Raw genomic sequence first — 20,916 nt, forward strand, 5'->3', positions numbered from 1 at the left:
ATGCACAGTTTCTCAGTCAGGATCTCAAAATGGAGACCAGCTTCCTTCCTCCTCGGCACACACAGCCCCTCCTCTCATGAATATTAAAATCACTACAGTCTGTTAGCTGCGTCTGGGAAAAAGCGGCATCTTGTGGCCAAATAGAAACATGTCAGTCCTGATTATTTTACTTTAATCCACACAAACAGGGTTCAGATAATAAGAGCTGTTTCACAATCTCACATCCACTCCAGAGTAGAAATGCCCATTGTGCCCCCTCCATAGTAGAAAAGCCCATTGTGCCCCCTTCACATTAGCAATGCCCATTGTGCCCCCTCCAGAGTAGAAAGGCCCACTACGCCCTCTCTTTTTTTTTTTTTTTTTAACACAACACAAAAAAACAACCTTGTCCCCTTCCTGAAGCTCACAGTTCTCTTTCCCCTGCAGACACAGATTGCTCTGCAGCACTGTGTGGGTGGAGCTTATGCAGATTTCCTGGCTGCAGGCTCCACCCCCACACAAACCAGCAGCGCAATCTGTACCTGCAGGCTGAATGGTGGAGCGGGGAGAAGACCTCCTGCTTCACCATTCAGAGCACTGCCAGCCTGAAGGAGGGGAGGAGCGCGGGGAGGTGAGCTGTGAGAGACAGGACTGCAGCTCCCAGCGCTCCAGCACTGTACTGATGAAAGCGCTCATTGCTTCTGGACTCTGGCACCCCCTGAGAGCCGACACCCAGGGAAAACAGACCCCCACACACACCCTTCTCCCCTTAGCAGGCCACTGCAGTACATGTAGTACAGGTAAAGAGCAGTACAAAACATGTAGTACAGGTAGAGAGCAGTACAGAACATGTAGTACAAGTAGAGAGCAGTGCAGTACATGTGTAACACCCCAGAATTGTGTTACTACATGCCTCTACCCAGCTACTATCTTCTAAGAGCTTTCACACTGTCATCTGATGTGATTTTGCTTATGTCCTCCTCAAATGTGCATAAACCTATGTTAAATGTAATTGTTTTCCTATAATTTTCGAGGTTGACCAGCAGGTGGCAGCAACATTGGCCAGGTATTAGTCCTAGTTCAGTGTATCTAGGCTGGAATGGATTATTCCACCTTAGCTCCCCCTCTGTGGAGGTGTGAACTGTCCCCACATCCTGCAGCATGGGTGGGGAGGAAGTTAGAGTCAGTGTGCCAGCCACCCCTGTTGCGGAAGGCTGTGTGAAAGCGCTCAAGAGTCCCCCTGCATAGGCAAGAAAGCAAAGATCTTGTCTCGGCTGAGACATCGATCACATACCCAGACTGAGAACCTTCAGCCTCAGCTGGATGCAGAAAGCAGCCCACCTCCAGAGTTCTAGGAAGAAAGCATCCCCTGAGCAATTATTTGTGAGTAAAGTCCAGAGACCTAGGAGAAGCCATTCCTCCTCAGCTAGTCTGTCCCACAAAGCAGAAGGTACAGAGAAGTGTAGAAGATTAATTCCTGCCACAGTTACAGAGCTACCAAGCAGATGTCTTATCCTGCAAGCTCCCCAAGTATAAAGCAGAAGCATTTATTCCTGCCAATGATTGCCAAAACCTGCTGGGACCAAAGACCAAAGCGGTGTACTGCTTGGATACAAGTCATCTTCAGTAAAGAAATGTTTGAACTCCATCTAAAGGTCTGGACATCATTTCTACTACAAAATTCCTCTATTACGCCTACTATCACTACACTCAAATTTATTGCAAGTGAGCCAGGAGTCCAGCCGTACCCAAGCAGGAGACACCGTTGACACAAATATCATTACTATACAGAGAAGTTATAAGCCATTACACCACTCTGGCATTCCTAACCTGGGACGTGCGCTATAACACCTTGGAAGGGCCCTGTAATAGTACCCTGCGCACGCTGCAATTGGCGTCACAAACAAATACAGAACTTCAACCACCCGTATCCTGCGCTACCCTGCTCTATTGGACATGTATTACAGGTAAAGTGCAGTATGATACATGTAGTACAGGTACTAAAGGAGCATTAGTGTTCAGCATTGTCAAATGGTGACCATCCCTCTTTAGGTTGGAGCAGAGGCCACAGTTGTCACCTAGCTTCTCCCCAAAAGCAAAGAACCAAGAGCAGTGAGAACCATCTACATAGAATTGTTGAAAAACATGATGAATTAAAGGGAAGACAATGATATTTATGGGGATTTAATATTATTGTTTTTGTTGTAATTTCTCTGAATCAAATAATGTCAGGTAGTAGTAGTATCATATGTGACTCTAAAGGCCCGTTCACATGTCTGTAGTGCCGCCATGCCTGTGTTCTGGACCACAAACCATGGGTCAGCAAAACAGGGCACCGGCTGTGCGAGCGCCGCATCGTGGTGCGGACCCTATGACTTCAATGAGGCAAGAGATCCGCAAGATACAGCAAACGATAGGACATGTTCTGTTCTTTGCAGAGTGGAGACACGGATCTGGAAGCCCACGGAAAAGCACAGAAGTCCTTCCTTGGGCTTCTAAGTTTGTGCCTCCGATCTGCAAAACATATGACACCTCCTATCTTTCACCGTATCTCGTGGAAAGCCGAACCAATGAACTTAATGGGTCCACACCACGATTCGGAGCTTGCACGGCTGGTGCCGGTGTTTTGCGGACCCTCGGCTGGCGGTCCACAATGTAGGCATGGCAACACTATAGACTTGACAATAGGCCCTAACAAGCAGTGGCGGATTACAATAGGGACGTTTGGGTCGGCAGCCCCGGGCCCAGCCCCGCTGGGGGGCCCAACGCTGACCCGAACGCCCACATACTGCGGCGGGGCACGGGAGCGCATAGCTCCCTGTCCCGTCGCCGATCACTGCCATAGGCTTCAGGCCTTGTAGTGCAGGCATGCGTGATGACGTCATTGCGCGCCTGTGCTGGGACGCAGCACTGTGATGCGCCTGACTCATCCTGCCTGACTCATCCTGACTCATCCCGAGCAAGCGCCTGGCCCTGGACATAGGTGAGTATTTATCTTTTCATTTTTTGTTCATTTAAAAAAAAAAATATTTCATGTGCCTACTTTGGGGGGGGGGGGGGGGGGGGGACACAGGAGGACATATTAGGGAAGATAAATCGAGTACATAGGGGGGGAATGTGGGGGCTGTATGGGGCCAAATTATTATGGGAGGGGGCAGTGTGGGGGCAAATTATTATGGGAGGGAATACTATGTGGGGACAAATTACTATGTGGGGGCAAATTATTATGAGAGGGACTACTATGTGGGGGCAAATTACTAGATGGGGGAGTGTGGGGGCAAATTGCTACGTGGGGGCAGTGTGGGGGCAAATTGCTATGTGGGGGCAGTGTGGGGGCAAATTATTATTGGAGGGACTACTATGTGGGGGCAAATTTCTATATGGGCAGTTTGGGGGTAATTGCTATGTGGGGACAGTGTGGGGAAATTGCTATGTGGGGACAAATTACTATATGGGGCAGTGTGGGGGCAAATTACTATGTGGGGGCAGTGTGGGGGAAATTGCCATGTGGGGACAGTGTGGGGTAATTTCTATGTGGGGACAGTGTGGGGTAATTTCTATGTGGGGACAGTGTGGGGAAATTGATATGTGGGAAAATTGCTAAGTGGGGGCAAATTACTATGTGGGGGCAAATTACTATGTGGGGCAGTGTGGGGAAATTGCTATGTGGGAACAGTGTGGGGAAATTGCTATGTGGGGGCAAATTACTATGTGGGGGCAGTGTGTGGGCAAATTACTATGTGGGGGCAGTGTGGTGGAAATTACTGTGTGGGGGTATACTACTATATGGGGCAGTTTGGGGGAAATTACTTTGTGGGGGGAAATTACTATGGGGGGATTACTATGTGGGGGCAGTGTGGTGGAAATTACTATATGGGGGTGTTGCTATTGGGAAGGCACTGTAGGGGCAATTCTATTATTTCTGGGGACACTATACAGGGATTATTACCTGGAGCACAATATAGGGTGTTATTATTACTGGGGGCACTCTAGGGGACATTATAGCTGCTGTGGACACTATAGGGACATTTGGGGTAATTTATCTGGTGTAAAGCAGAACTGGCTTAGTTGCCCATAGCAGCCAATCAGATTCCACCTTTCATATTTGACAGCTCTTTTGGAAATCCAGTTCTACTTTACACCAGTTTGATAAATTACCCCAATTATGTCTATCAGGGTCACTATTTTTTCAGCAGTATAGTTCCTGGGGCATTGGGGAGCACAACGGGCACAGTATTGGGGGTGGCAGGATGACACTGTGGGAACACCAGGATGAGGAGGTTGATGGAAAAATTGAGAAATCTAACGTGTCTGTGTTACAAACTGTAGAGACGAGATGCGACTGAAAGAATTTGCCCTGGTGGTCTGGGTCCAATGGAGGAGAAGAAGAAAGAGAAGATCTACATGACAGGAGATGTCACTGGATGTAAGAGGTATGTAGTGCTGTATTCTCCTCCATGTCTTTTTTTATTACAATTATATGTATTTTAAATTTGGCGACCAGATTTTTCAGTTTAGGATCCAATTTTGGGTATTTTTTTTTGTTTGAAGATGTCATATGGCCTAAGAAGAGACTGTGGCGCCCATGAAGCACCGCAGCCTCTTCATACAAAAAAAAAAAACTAAACTAAAATAGAGGGAGGGGACAAGTTGGGTAGACAGCCCCGGGCCTATCATGCACTTAATCCGCCCCTGCTAACAAGATACCTTATTTTTCGCTTTATAAGATGGGTTATAAGAGGAGGAAAATAAGAAAAAAATATTTTTCATCAGACCTCAGATCAGATCCCCAATCTTCATGAGACCCCGAAATCAAACCCCCATTCTTTATCATACCTCGGAACAGACAGTAAAATAAATAAAACTACTTACCTCCCTTGCTCCGGACGGCTATTCCTGCTCTCATGGCTCCTGTGTACTACGTCCTGGTGCTATACACAGTCAGGACACAGCACAGCAGGCACCTGAAAGAAGACCAGGGAGCGGTGAGTACAGTCAGTGCTACACTCACCGCTCCCCGTGCTCCTGTATACTATGTGCTTAATAAGACATATGGCCATTTTTGACTCACTTTTGGGGGGAAAAAAGTGAGTCTTATTTAGCGGAAAATACTGTATATATAGTAGTATGTTTTATCTTACTCCTCATAAAGAAAACAGCGGTTGAGGAGTTAGCGTTCTCTGGTACTCACCTCCGGGCACGTCACTGCTGTTCATACAGAGCTCATGCAGAATTTCGGAGTGTTTAGCTTCAAAGAGTTCCCGATTATAAAGTAGGGAAGGAAACATGAATATTAGTAATTAGTAATATCATCAGTGACAATGAGCCGACCCTCCTGCCTTCTATAGGAGTTGTCAGACTTACCAAGTGCTTCGATAATACGGATGAGAACAATATTGGCTCCTAGGAGGACAGTAATAATCAGGAATTTCCAGGAAGGCGTCCAGATCTTGGTGTTATCTGTGGGCATTATGAGAACGTTCATTAGGTAATTCTGAAGTAACAGAGGGAGAGCCCCCTGTTCAGGACCCTCATCTATTAACCAGTGTGAAGAGCAGCCACAAAGGGACATCTCTGGTTCTGGAGGACCCGGCATCTCTATCTATAACACTGACAGGCCATTCAGTTCAATGGAGAGAGTGTAATACATCTTCTCCCCCTGTGATGGAGCTGCAGGAAGTTTGGACACATAGGGCACCTTTTAGTCAGATTATTGTTGTGGACGCCTTCAATAAAAGGGATTGTCCAAAGCAGAGTTTAGTTTTACACACAGTGTTCTAGTTTGGTGGCTCACCTCCCTCTTTCAGGGTGTATAAGGTGCTCTGACCCTGTGACTCACCCTGTCAAATGGATAATATCTAAATAATTGTAATTATGGGCAGGCACACTACATTTGGAGGCACCCTAGAGAAAGCTGATTTATACTATTCATTTCTCAGGCCGTTCGTATTGACAGGCGTCTTAGAGAGAGAGGAGAGATCTCTCCTTCCTGTCATACTCAGTCCCAGGACAGTGCAGCGGTCACATTCTGTGCGCAGGGGTCTCAGTCGCTGTCAGCCCCTTCTGAGCAGGAGCCCATGCAGCTGGGGTTAATTGCTTCTGACAATAGAAGATTCAGCCCGCATGGGAGGGTTTGTTTTTGTTGTGGAGGTATAAATCATTTGGCAAATGTTTGTCCCTCTAGGAGATTCAGGCAGTTCTCTGGGAGTAATAAAGAAACAAAGAGGAAAAAATCTTTAAAAAATATTCCGTCTGTTACTATTGGCAGGGTTGAGGCGGAAATTGAAGGTTTTCCGTTTGCTTGTAGTTCCCGTTTTGTCCTGCCTGCCAGAGTGGCGCTAGAGAGCAAGAGCATTTTTTTGTGAGACTTTTGTGGATAGTGGAGCAGCTGTCAATTTCATTGATAATCAATTTGCAATAACTCATGGTTTCCAGGTGTGCACTTTGGGAAAGGATATTCCTGTTTTTGCTATTGATTCCGCTCCACTTTCTCAGAAATCATTAAAGGGCATAGTTCACAATATCCGTTTAATTGTGAGTGATGCTCATGTTGAGGATGTGTCATGTTTCGTCCTTAGCGGTTTGCCTACTCCTCTAGTGTTGGGGCTACCCTGGCTCACTAAACATAACCCCACCATTGATTGGCAAGCGAGGCAAATAAATGGTTGGAGTGACTTTTGCAGAGAGAATTGCCTCACGACATCTGTTTCTGAGGTTGCTACTAAGACTGTACCATCTTTTCTCTCTGAATTTTCGGATGTCTTCTCTGAGAGTGGAGTTCAGGATTTGCCTCCGCACAGGGAGTACGATTGCCCTATTAATCTCATCCCAGGCGCCAAGCTGCCTAAATCTCGTTTATACAATCTTTCCCAACCTGAAAGGATCGCTATGCGTGCTTATATCTCTGAGAGGACACATACGACCCTCGAAGTCACCTGTTGCCGCTGGTTTTTTCTTTGTTAAGAAAAAAGATGGTTCTTTAAGACCTTGTCTGGATTTCAGGGAGCTGAACAGTATCACTATTCGTGACCCTTATCCGCTTCCTCTGATCCCGGACCTGTTTAACCAGGTTGTTGGGGCTAAAGTCTTTTCCAAATTAGATCTAAGAGGGGCATACAACCTGGTCAGGGTCAGAGAAAGAGACGAATGGAAGACGGCCTTCAATACCCCTGAGGGCCATTTTGAAAATTTGGTTATGCCTTTTGGTTTGATGAATGCCCCAGCCGTTTTTCAGCATTTCGTGAACAGCATTTTTTATCATTTGATGGGAAAATTTGCATTAGTGTATTTGGATGACATTTTGATTTTTTCTCCTGATTTCAAAACTCATAAGGAACATTTACGTCAGGTCTTGCTCATCCTGCGGGAGAATAAATTATATGCGAAACTGGAAAAATGTGTGTTTGCGGTTCCAGAAATTCAATTTCTGGGGTTTCTTCTCTCCGCTTCTGGTTTTTGCATGGACCCCGAGAAGGTCCGCGCTGTGCTTGAGTGGGAGCTTCCTGAGAATCAGAAGGCGCTGATTCGTTTTTTGGGCTTTGCCAATTATTACAGGAAGTTTATTTTGAATTATTCCTCTATTGTTAAACCACTCACTGATATGACCAGAAAGGGGGTAGATTTTTCTTCTTGGTCGGTAGAGGCGCGTAAGGCTTTTTCTAATATCAAGGAGAGTTTTGCTTCCGCTCCCATCTTGGTGCAACCTGATATTTCTTTACCCTTCATAGTTGAGGTTGATGCTTCTGAGGTGGGTGTGGGTGCGGTCTTGTCTCAGGGTTTCTCTCCTGCCAAATGGCGACCGTGTGCCTTTTTCTCGAAAAAACTCTCCTCCGCAGAGAGAAATTACGATGTGGGAGATAGGGAATTGTTGGCCATCAAGTTGGCTTTTGAGGAATGGCGCCATTGGCTAGAGGGAGCCAGACACCCTATTACCGTGTTTACTGACCATAAAAATCTGGCCTACTTGGAGTCAGCCAAGCGTCTGAACCCGAGACAGGCCAGATGGTCTTTGTTCTTTTCAAGACTTAATTTTGTTGTCACGTTCCGTCCTGGGGTTAAGAATGTGAAGGCAGATGCCCTGTCGCGTTGTTTTCCGGGAGGCGGGAATTTTGAAGACCCGGGTCCCATTTTGGCCGAAGGTGTGGTGGTCTCTGCTCTTTTTTCTGAATTGGAGGCAGAGGTGCAGGCAGCCCAGTCAGAGGCTCCTGATCTTTGTCCTCCTGGGAGGTTGTTTGTGCCTCTCGCTTTAAGACACAAGATTTTTAAGGAACACCACGATACGGTCCTTGCTGGGCACCTGGGGGCAAGAGCCACACTGGATCTCATCACTCGGAGATTCTGGTGGCCTGCGCTTCGTAAGTCGGTTGAGGGTTTTGTGGCAGCCTGCGAGACTTGCGCTCGTGCCAAAGTCCCTCATTCACGACCATCAGGTCCTCTCCTTCCCTTACCCATTCCTTCCCGTCCTTGGACACATCTGTCCATGGACTTCATAACGGACCTGCCTCGTTCCTCGGGGAAGACTGTGATTCTGGTGGTGGTGGACCGTTTTAGCAAAATGGTGCATTTCATCCCTTTTCCTGGTTTGCCCAATGCTAAGACGCTGGCGCAGGCATTTATTGATCACATTGTCAAATTGCACGGTATTCCTTCAGACATAGTCTCTGATAGGAGCACGCAGTTTGTTTCCAGATTCTGGAAGGCTTTCTGTTCTTGCTTGGGGGTTCGGTTGTCATTCTCTTCTGCTTTCCACCCGCAGTCGAATGGCCAGACGGAGCGCGTCAATCAGAATCTGGAGACATATCTGTGCTGTTTTGTAGCGGAGAATCAGGAGGATTGGTGTTCTTTTTTGTCCCTTGCTGAGTTTGCTTTAAATAACCGTTGTCAGGAGTCCTCTGATAAGTCACCATTTTTTGGTGCATATGGGTTTCATCCGCAGTTTGGGACTTTCTCGGGAGAGGGGTCTTCTGGTTTACCTGATGAGAACAGATTCTCCTCCTCTTTGTCATCTATTTGGCAAAAGATTCAGGATAATCTAAAGAGCATGAGTGAGAGATATAAGCGTGTGGCAGATAAGAGACGTGTGCTTGGTCCGGACCTGAATGTTGGTGATCTGGTGTGGTTGTCTACCAAGAATATCAAATTGAAGGTTCCCTCCTGGAAGTTGGGTCCTAGGTTTATTGGGCCTTACAAAATCCTGTCTGTCATCAATCCTGTTGCCTACCGTCTTGATCTTCCTCAGACTTGGAAGATCCATAATGTTTTTCATAAGTCCTTATTGAAACCTTATGTTCAACCCATTGTACCCTCGCCTTTGCCTCCTCCTCCGATTATGGTTGATGGGAATCTTGAATTTCAGGTCTCTAGGATTGTGGATTCTCGTCTTGTCCGCGGTTCTCTCCAGTACCTTGTTCATTGGGAGGGTTATGGTCCTGAGGAGAGGATGTGTGTCCCAGTGACGGACATTAAGGCCTCTCGTCTCATCAGGGCTTTCCATAGGTCCCATCCTGAGAAGGTGGGCTCTGAGTGTTCGGAGTCCCCCTTGAGTTTTCTTTGTTGTGGTGTTCAGTTCCTCATCTCGTTAGCCTCTCTCAGCTGTCATATAGTTGGACTGATTGCATCCCTTTAAATTCCGCCCCATAATGCATTACTGGGCGGCTTATACTTCTTCCTGGAGTGTGTGTGCATGCTGATCCTATTTCCCAGTCTGCTACTAAGTTAAGTGCTGTACATTTATCTGTTATTTTCTGTTTGCTGGATCCCAGGTGACCCTGACTCCCTCCGTGTCTGGTGTAGGGAGCCGGTGGTCGTGTCCCCTCACTATTGTAGGGTGTTCAGGTGTTATATAGTCGAGGTACATGGATATGCAACTATCCACCTTTGGGATTTTTGCATAGGCTGAGCTGCCAGGGAAAGTGCCAGGTCTTGTGCAGGGGTCTCCCTTTTGGTTCCTTAGCTTTGGATCCAGTGAGTCATATATGCATGTTGCATTGTCTTGTTTCCGGTACACCGTCCGTGACATATGTTTAGATATTCTTCTTTTAAATGTTCTTTTTGTTCTACCTATATATTGTTTCTTACAGGGACATTTAATCATACATATGACATTAGTTGAGCTACACGTTAAGAATTCTCATATCTCATAGGTGAAAGAATTTTGAGTTGAAATAACTTTGATGGTTTTCTTCTGAAATAGAGTGTTTCTACAATTACTGTATTTGCCGCATTTAAAAAAGCCTTTTATGTTGAGCCAGTTATGTGTAGAGGTTTTATTTTTTGGTTTGACTGACGGTGCAATTTTTAATCCCAAACTTGGGGCTTTTGTATAGATTATTTAAGGTAATGTTGTCAGTAAAGAACCAATTATCTTGTCTTTCAATACATGATGCCAATGTTTTTTTTATAATTGCTTCTACTTTTTGATATTATGAGTTGAAAGGCAAGATAATTTGTATAGTCTCATGTTCTTCTTTGATATCTATTGTATTTGTTACAAAAAAGTGACTGTCCATATTCCTTACTTTCATTAAGGCTGTGTCTTTAGGTGGATATTCCCCCCCCCCCCCCCCCAAAAAAAAAGTCTCTTTCTCTGTACAATTCCGTTTTATACGACAAAATTGACCTGTAGGTATATTTAACTGCCACCTTGGTAGGTGAAAACTTGAATATAATATGTAACTATTTCTAGCCACCGGTATATGAAATGTACTACATACAGGGAGTGCAGAATTATTAGGCAAATGAGTATTTTGACCACATCATCCTCTTTATGCATGTTGTCTTACTCCAAGCTGTATAGGCTCGAAAGCCTACTACCAATTAAGCATATTAGGTGATGTGCATCTCTGTAATGAGAAGGGGTGTGGTCTAATGACATCAACACCCTATATCAGGTGTGCATAATTATTAGGCAACTTCCTTTCCTTTGGCAAAATGGGTCAGAAGAAGGACTTGACAGGCTCAGAAAAGTCAAAAATAGTGAGATAACGTGCAGAGGGATGCAGCACTCTTAAAATTGCAAAGCTTCTGAAGCGTGATCATCGAACGATCAAGTGTTTCATTCAAAATAGTCAACAGGGTCGCAAGAAGCGTGTGGAAAAACCAAGGCGCAAAATAACTGCCCATGAACTGAGAAAAGTCAAGCGTGCAGCTGCCAAGATGCCACCAGTTTGGCCAGTCCGACTCAGACGCCAGCAAGGTGGAGGTGGAGTACTGGTTTGGGCTGGTATCATCAAAGATGAGCTTGTGGGGCCTTTTCGGGTTGAGGATGGAGTCAAGCTCAACTCCCAGTCCTACTGCCAGTTTCTGGAAGACACCTGCTTCAAGCAGTGGTACAGGAAGAAGTCTGCATCCTTCAAGAAAAACATGATTTTCATGCAGGACAATGCTCCATCACACGCGTCCAAGTACTCCACAGCGTGGCTGGCAAGAAAGGGTATAAAAGAAGAAAATCTAATGACATGGCCTCCTTGTTCACCTGATCTGAACCCCATTGAGAACCTGTGGTCCATCATCAAATGTGAGATTTACAAGGAGGGAAAACAGTACACCTCTCTGAACAGTGTCTGGGAGGCTGTGGTTGCTGCTGCACGCAATGTTGATGGTGAACAGATCAAAACACTGACAGAATCCATGGATGGCAGGCTTTTGAGTGTCCTTGCAAAGAAAGGTGGCTATATTGGTCACTGATTTGTTTTTGTTTTGTTTTTGAACGTCAGAAATGTATATTTGTGAATGTTGAGATGTTATATTGGTTTCACTGGTAAAAATAAATAATTGAAATGGGTATATATTTGTTTTTTGTTAAGTTGCCTAATAATTATGCACAGTAATAGTCACCTGCACACACAGATATCCCCCTAAAATAGCTAAAACTAAAAACAAACTAAAAACTACTTCCAAAAATATTCAGCTTTGATATTAATTAGTTTTTTGGGTTCATTGAGAACATGGTTGTTGTTCAATAATAAAATTAATCCTCAAAAATACAACTTGCCTAATAATTCTGCACTCCCTGTATAAGCCTGTGATCCTGCACTTTGATTGATAAATCCAAAAATTCGATTTAACTTTTACTAATATTTGAAGAGAAATGTAGATTGGTATGATTATTATTTATTTCTTTCAGAAATATCTCGAGCTCTAGTTCAGATTTTTGCCATATAAAGATAACATCATCAATATACAGGGTGGGCCATATATATGGATACACCTTAATAAAATGGGAATGGTTGGTGATATTAACTTCCTGTTTGTGGCACATTAGTATATGTAAGGGGGGAAACGTTTCAAGATGGGTGGTGACCATGGCGGCCATTTTGAAGTCGGCCATTTTGAATCCAACTTATGTTTTTCAATAGGAAGAGGGTCATGTGACACATCAAACTTATTGGGAATTTCACAAGAAAAACAATGGTGCTTGGTTTTAACGTAACTTTCTTATTTCATGAGTTATTTACAAGTTTCTGACCACTTATAAAATGTGTTCAATGTGCTGCCCATTGTGTTGGATTATCAATGCAACCCTCTTCTCCCACTCTTCACACATGGATAGCAACACCGCAGGAGAAATGTTAGCACAGGATTCCAGTATCCATAGTTTCAGGTGCTGCACATCTGGTCATCTGAAGGCAATTGTCTATGCTGTGAAGATACGGATCTTCCTCAGACTTGGAGGATCCATGATGTGTTCCATATATCTTTATTGGAAAAATATGTGAGACCAGTGCAACCATCGCCATTGCCACCTCCTCCTGTTCTGGTCGATGGGAATTTAGAGTTTGAGATCTCCAGGATTCTTGATTCTAGAGTTCTTCGGGGTTCCCTTCAGAACCTGGTACACTGGAGGGGATGAAAACCATATGCGCCAAAAAATGGCGACTTACCCGTGGATTCCTGTCTACGGTTATTCAAAGCAAACTCTGCTAAGGGCAGGAATGAGGACCAGTCCTCCTGATTCTCCGCCACAAAGCACCTCAAGTAGGTCTCCAGGTTCTGATTAGTACGCTCAGTCTGTCCATTCGACTGCGGATGGAAAGCCGAAGAGAACGAAAGTTGAATGCCAAGCTGAGAGCAGAACGCCCTCCAGGACCTGGAGACAAACTGCGTGCCCTTATCAGAAACCACATCCGAAGGAATACCATGCAATCTCACGATATTTTCAACAAAAATTTGCGCAAGAGTCTTGGCATTAGGCAGACTAGTTAACGATATAAAATGAGTCATCTTGCTAAAACGATCAACTACCACCAAAATTACTGTTTTCCCCGAGGAACTCAGCAGATCCCTAATAAAGTCCATAGACAAGTGCGTCCAAGGACGAGATGGAATAGATAAAGGAAGAAGTGAACCAGCCGGTCGAGTATGAGCAACCTTAGATCGTGCACAGGTCTCACATGCTGCCACGTAATCCTCAATGCTCCTACATAACCCGGGCCACCAGAACCTCCGAGACACAAGGTCACAGGTGGACTTACCACCAGGATGTCCGGCAAGGACAGTGTCGTGATGTTCCTTGAAAACCTTGTATCGCAGTTCTTCGGGAACAAACAACCTCAGTGGGGGACAGGAACCAGGAGCCCCCTCCTGGGCTCCCAACACCTCCATCTCCAATTCGGGATACAGAGCAGAAACCACAACCCTGTCAGCCAAAATCGGAGCAGGATCCTCTGAATCCAGTGACGCCATACCCCCCCCCCAGGAAACTGCGAGACAGTAGTAAGTAACAACAAAATTGAACCTGGTAAAAAACAGTGACCATCTGACCTGTCTAGGGTTCAGACGCTTGGCAGATTGCAGGTAAGCCAAATTTTTATGATCCGTATAAACAGTAACGGGGTGAGAAGCCCCCTCCAACCAGTGACGCCATTCCTCAAAGGCCAACTTTATAGCCAGCAACTCTCTATCTCCCACATCATAGTTCCTCTCGGCGACCGAGAGCTTCTTGGAAAAGAAAGCACACGGGACCCATTTGCCAGGAGAAGAACCCTGCGACAGCACCGCTCCCATCCCCACTTCTGATGCATCCACCTCCACCACGAATGGTTGAGACACATCGGGCTGCACCAGAATGGGAGCAGACGCAAAACACTCCTTAATAAAGGGCTTCTGTCAGCCCACTAAACCGTTTTTTTGTTTTTGTTTAATAATAATCCCTATACTGCGAGCTCTGCATACATAAGCTAAATAATCATTTTGGTTCAGTAGAATTTGATAAAAAGCTATTTTTATAATATGTAAATTACCTTGCTACCAGCAAGTAGGGCGGCTATTTGCTGGTAGCAGCCGCATCCTCCGATCCTAATGACGCCCCCTCCGCATTGTGATTGACAGGGCCAGGGAACGGAATCGTTCTCTGCTGGCCCTGTTTGAATTCCAAATCTCGCGCCTGCGCCGTACCTGTCTTTAATCGGCGCAGGCGCTCTCTCGGCCGCTCCATCCTCAATGCGCCTGCGCCGATGACGTCACCATCTACACCCGGCGCAGGCGCATTGAGGATGAAGCGGCCGAGAGATTAAAGACAGGTACGGCGCAGGCGCGAGATTTGGAATTCAAACAGGGCCAGCAGAGAACGATTCCGTTCCCTGGCCCTGTCAATCACAATGCGGAGGGGGCGTCATTAGGATCGGAGGATGCGGCTGCTACCAGCAAGTAGCCACCCTACTTGCTGGTAGCAAGGTAATTTACATATTATAAAAATAGCTTTTTATCAAATTCTACTGAACCAAAATGATTATTTAGCTTATGTATGCAGAGCTCGCAGTATAGGGATTATTATTAAACAAAAAAACAAAAAAACGGTTTAGTGGGCTGACAGAAGCCCTTTAATAGTCGCAAAGGCCTGCAATGCCTCCTCCGACCAAACAGAGACGTCAGTGCCCCTCTTTGTCATATCAGTCAGAGGTTTAACAATGGTGGAATAGTTTAGAATACATTTTCTATAATAGTAAACCCCAAAAACCGCATCAAAGCTTTCTGATTCTCTGGTCGGTCCCATTCCAGAACCGCCCAGACTTTTTCGGGGTCCAGAGTCGGAAAGCAGATATCCCAAAAACGGAAGCTCCTGCACAGAAAACACACATTTTTCCAATTTGGCATATAACTTATTCTCCTGAAGGATCGTCAAAACCTGTCTCACATGATCCTGATGGGTCTTCAGATCAGGAGAGTAAATTAAAATGTCATCTAAGTAAACTACCACGAACCTCCCCACCAAGTGATGAAAAATGTCATTGACGAATCGCTGAACTACCGCTGGCACGTTCATCAACCCAAAAGGCATAACCAGATTCTCAAAATGACCCTCGTGCGTATTGAAGGCCGTCTTCCACTCATCCCCTTCCTTGAATCTGATCAGATTGTAGGCCCCTCTCAAATCCAACTTGGAGAACACTCTGGCACCAACAATCTGATCAAAAAGGTCGGAGATCAAAGGAAGGGGATACGGATCCCGGACCGTAATACGGTTCAATTCCCGAAAATCCAAGCACTGTCTCAGTGATCCATCCTTTTTCTTGACAAAGAAAAAACCTACTGCCACTGGAGACTTGGTTGGGAAAGATTGTAAAGGCGAGACTTTGGCAACTTAGCTCCTGGGATGAGATTAACTGGACAATCATAGTCACGATGAAGGGGCAATTCCTGGGTCCCACCCTCCGAAAAGACATCCGCAAAGTCTGAGAGATATTGAGGTAGAACCGCAGTGGACACCCCAGAGACAGATGTGCCAAGACAATTCTCCAAACAAAATTCTCCCCAACCAATAATTTGTCTTGCTTGCCAATCAATAATTGGATTATGTTTTGTCAACCACGGTAAACCTAGGACTATAAGAGCAGGCAAATCCCTCATGACAAAACAAGATATAAACTCTACATGTGAATCACCCACCCTCAACTGAATACCATGTGCAATATGAGTGAGACTCCTTTGAGAAAGAGGTGAAGAATCTATTGCAAACACCAGAATCTCCCTTTCTAAAGTGCACGTACTTAGACCCAGATTTTGAAGAAAGAGAAAGTCAATAAGGTTTAACCCAGCACCACAGTCAATGAATACCTCCACAGAAAATTTTCTTGAGTCTAGCGCCACCATAGCTGGAAGGAGAAAATGAGAATTACAGGGAGCTTGCATACCTGCTTGTTCCACTACTCCATTCACGCTACCAAGAGTCAGGACGTTTTTTTTTTCTTTCATATCATCATGCGGTTTAACAAAAGGACAAGCAAAAACAAAATGGTCACTTTTTCCACAGTAGTAACATAGTTTATGTAATCTCCTAAAGTTTTTCCTATCAGAACGAAAAGATATCTGACCCAACTGCATGGCTTCCTCCCCTACCCCAGAGTTATAAGTAATATCACCCTGGGCAGCAGGTGAGACGAGACTACACGCAGAAGGGATCCCTTGCGTGGAGGGACCCTTACACCTCTCTCCGATACGTCTATCCAACCGTATAGCCAAAGACATGGCATTCTCTAGAGTATCCGGGTACTCATGAAAAGCCAGGGCATCTTTCAACCTCTCAGATAACCCCTGACAAAACTGACTACGTAAGGCAGGGTCGTTCCACCCTGACTCAGTAGCCCATCTCCTAAACTCCACGCAGCAAACCTCTGCAGTATGTTCACCCTGTAATAAGTTACGCAATTTAGATTCTGCCATCGAGACCCGATCTGGGTCATCGTAAATCAATCCCAGGGCTTTGAAAAATTCCTCCACCGACCGGAGGGCCAGAGAATCGGGCGGCAGAGAAAAAGCCCAGGATTGCGCGTCCCCTTTAAGCAGAGACATGATGATACCAACCCTCTGACTTTCATCACCTGACGAAAATGGACGCAGTCGAAAATACAGTTTGCATGACTCTTTAAAGGGGATAAAATCATCCGCACCCCCTGTAAATTTCTCGGGAAGAGCGACTTTAGGCTCCCCACCAATTTGACCTGCACCTGATGCCAGAACACTCTGACACTGTGTGACCGAACTACGCAGATCCGCAACCTCTAGGGATAATCCCTGCATGCGGTCAACCAGTGCATCAATTGACGCCATCACAAAACCGCTGAGTAATGGCAGTCACAGTATGATGGGTTATAATGTCACGGCGGACAGGAACTCAGATACACAAACAACCAAATACACAAGTGTCTAGGCTAGATGCTGGGGACAGGTCACCTCCTAGCACATCCCTGACTTCTCTCCCTATGCTGCTAAGCCCACTTTCAGACCTTGATGGTAGGTAAGAAGTGTCCTTGTGCCTGGGCTGCAAACACCCTAGAATCCCTGAGATGGTGAAAGGGGAGAAGGGGCAGAAGACACACAAATAGCCTAGACCACAAACAACACAAACAGAAATTAAACTTATCTGAGCTGGAACAGACAATCCTTCCTTCCTGAATCCAAGACCAGAATGAATACTATAACCCACACGGCCCTCTGGAATAGAAGGCAATTTAAGCCAATGACCCCACCCACAGCACCTGAAGGAAGGCGGATCCAGCATGATTCCAAAACAAACAAAAAGGTTAGACACGTGCTGCCAATCTGACAGACCTCCGCACACCGTCCGAACAGGGCATGACACCAACAAACCGTGGCGCCGGTTTCCTAGAAGACACCTTCAGCGGTAGATTCCGAGTAGACAACCAGACCCTGTCACCAAGCTCAAAATTAAGCCCCTTAGAACGCTTCCTATTAGCCATCTGTTTTTGTTGTTCTTGGGCTTTTTGCAGGTTCACTTGGACCTGTGCCCAAACTGTGAACAGTTCAGAAGTCAGCCTCAGGATTAGATGAAGGTATCAACGAGCTAGAGTTAAATCGAGGATGGATTCCAAGGTTACAAAAGAAAAGGGAAACCCCAGTAGAAGAATTCACACGGTTATTTATAGCAAATTCTGCCAGCGAAAGATATTTTACCCACACATGTTGATTTTCAGAGATGTAGGATCTTAAAAATTGCTCATGAGTCTGATTTAGTCATTCCGTCTGACCATTAGTCTCAGGGTGAAAAGCAGACGAAAAGGCCAAAGAAATCCCAATTCTCTGACAGAAAGCTCTCCAGAATTTAGAAACAAATTGAACGCCTCTGTCAGAAACAACATTTTCTGGGATCCGATGAAGCGGTACAACGTGATCAATAAAAACAGTAGCTAGACTCTTAGCACTAGGAAGTTTACTCAGAGGAACAAAATGTGCCATCTTACTAAATCTGTCAACCACTATCCAAACCACTGACTTACCCTCAGAAGATGGCAGGTCAGTAATAAAATCCATAGAAATTTGCAACCAGGGCTTACTGGGAATGGGTAGTGGTTGTAACTCTCCGGCAGGACGTGTCCTAGGAGTTTTGGATCTGGCTCACACTTCACAAGCAGATCCATATGCATTGACGTCTCTTAACAAAGTAGGCCACCAGTATGATCTGGAAACCAACTCACGAGTGCCTTCCATGCCAGGGTGACCACATAAAACTGAATCATGACACTCACCCAATAACTGGAGCCGAAAATCCGCGGGAACGAATAACTTATCTGAAGGTGTATGTGCAGGCGCTAGATGTTGAGCTGATTCAATATCAGAGGCCAAATTAGAGGATACTGATCCCATGATGATATTGGCTGGAAGGATGGGTATCGGAAGACTGAAAGGCAGAAAAACTTCTTGACAAAGCATCGGCCTATATGTTCTTACTTCCTGGCCTGTAAGTAATGGAAAAATTAAATAGAGTAAAGAATAATGCCCATCTGGCTTGACGAGGGTTTAGACACTTAGCGGACTCAAGAAATAACAAATTCTTATGATCAGTAAGAACGGTAATTCTATGTTTTGCCCCCTCCAAAGAATGTCTCCATTCCTCAAATGCCCACTTAATAGCTAGCAACTCACGGTTCCCAATGTCATAATTCCTTTCTGTAGGAGAAAATTTTCTGGAGAAAAAGGCACAGGGACTGAGGTTAGAGAAGTTAGAAGGTCCTTGGGACAATACTGCCCCTACTCCATCCTCAGAGGCATCTACCTCCACCATAAAAGGTTCCTCCAGATTTGGTTGAATTAAGACTGGGGCACTACTAAAACTTTTTTTAAGATTCTCGAAGGCTTCAATGGCTTCCTCAGACCAATTGACTAGATCCGCCCCTTTCTTGGTAAGATCTGTTAACGGTTTGGCGATAATGGTAAATTTTTTAATAAACTTACGATAATAATTGGAAAACCCAAAAAGCGCTGTAAGGCTTTAAGGGATGATGGCCTCACCCACTCCTGGATTGCCCGTACCTTCCCAGCATCCATTTTGAAAGAATCAGGAGTGAGGACATACCCAAGATACACAATCTCCTGTACTCCAAAATTGCATTTCTCAAGTTTAACTGATAATTGGTTAACTCTTAAAATGTCTAGTACTAGTGTCAGGACTTGAACCGGGAACCTCCAGGGTTCCAGGTCGGAGCTCTGCTGACTGAGCTACCCATCTTTCTGGACAGCTCCGTTTTTGTATACCTTGGTGTTTTACCTCAGACCGTAGTTCCCAGTGCAATCAGCTCAACTAGCCTCAGCCGTGCACTCCCTATTTAAGGCCAACGACATCACTTCCTTCTTGCCTGATTATTGTGCTCTCAGCCATAGTCAAGCTCTGCCTCCTCCCAACTACTTGAACTATAATCCTATGAACTGACCGCTGCCTGCTTACCAACCACGTTTTTGCCTCATCCTTCATTGCTTGAACTACGATCCTGTGTACCGACCGCCGCCTCCTCTTGACCACGCTTCTGCCTTCAAGCACACTTTGGGACCTGCTGGTCTCCCTCCTGTTCCCAGTCCAGCACTCCGGATCCACTGTTATATACTGCATCCATCCCTGCACCTCGTTTCTAGCAGTGTCACTGGACTCCTTCCTCTCCCTGTGCGATACACCACTCCTCGCCAGCAAGGGGCTACAGTATTGTATACCCCTAACAGTATAATCAGGCCAACAACATGGAGCCCGCTTTGACTCTCTTGAAAAAACAGGTTTCAGAACTGCAAGAATTTGGTACCACTTGCCAAACCAAATTTTCTCATCTACAAGATGTTGTACAAAGTCAACAAAAAGAAATAATAGAGTTACAGAGGCAACTCTTGAACATTCAAGGCCCCACCGGAGATACACGTATGCCACTACCATCCAAGTTTCATGGGGATCAATGTCATTTCCAAGGGTTCCTTAACCAATGCTGCATATATTTTGAAATGAACCCAGCTCCATTCTCTAGCGAAAAAAAAAAGTGTTATTTATTATCAATCTCTTATCCGATGAGGCGCTTGCATGGGATTCACTATATGTGGAAACCAACAGTAATATTTTGAGGAACCTAGATGACTTTATCTCCACTATGAGTCTTGTGTTTGATGACCCCAACCGTTGTTCTACTGCGGAAGCCAAATTACATAACTTACGACAAGGAAGACATTCAGTGGCAGAATACACTGCTGAATTCCCCGCTGGGTAGCAGACACCACCTGGAACCAAGCTGCTCAAAGAAGCCAGTTCCGGCAAGGTCTTTCGGAACAAATAAAAGACGAGTTTGCTAGAGTGGAGGCACCAGAAAATTTTGATGTATCAGAGTTGATCAGAGACTTACCGAAAGAAGAAGGGAAAAGTTTTGGGCGTTAGGAAATCGGCCAACCTATTCTCCTATTCAACTGGCTCCTCGTAACCCTGAGTTCTCATCTGAACCAATGCAAATCGACGCCGTATGAAAATCTTTAACTACAGCAGAAAAAGAGAGACGAATCACTGGAAACCTCTGTCTTTACTGGGGAAAACCGGGACATTATGCGATTAATTGCCCAAATAAAGTTCATAGAATAAGTGCCATCAGAGAAATAGAAGAATAGGTGGAATCAGAGATTTTCTATCCTTCCCATTCAGAAATAAACTGTATTTCCCCATTAGCGTGGAAAGAGGAC

General features: G+C 45.3%; 1 protein-coding gene across 1 annotated transcript in view; it reads right to left on the minus strand.

Annotated features, from left to right (window-relative positions):
• Nucleotides 1–20,916, minus strand: part of LOC122942419 (killer cell lectin-like receptor subfamily B member 1C) — a 56,766-nt gene that overhangs the window by 7,693 nt on the left and 28,157 nt on the right. The window contains exons 2-3 of the mRNA XM_044300032.1: nt 5,344–5,439; nt 5,171–5,227 (exon numbers count right to left, since the gene is read on the minus strand). Of these exons, the coding sequence (XP_044155967.1) occupies nt 5,171–5,227; nt 5,344–5,439 (153 nt within the window). The remainder of the gene's footprint in view (nt 1–5,170; nt 5,228–5,343; nt 5,440–20,916) is intronic.

This window comes from Bufo gargarizans, chromosome 6 (genome assembly GCF_014858855.1).
Source record: "Bufo gargarizans isolate SCDJY-AF-19 chromosome 6, ASM1485885v1, whole genome shotgun sequence".
NCBI classification, from domain to species: Eukaryota; Metazoa; Chordata; class Amphibia; order Anura; family Bufonidae; genus Bufo; species Bufo gargarizans.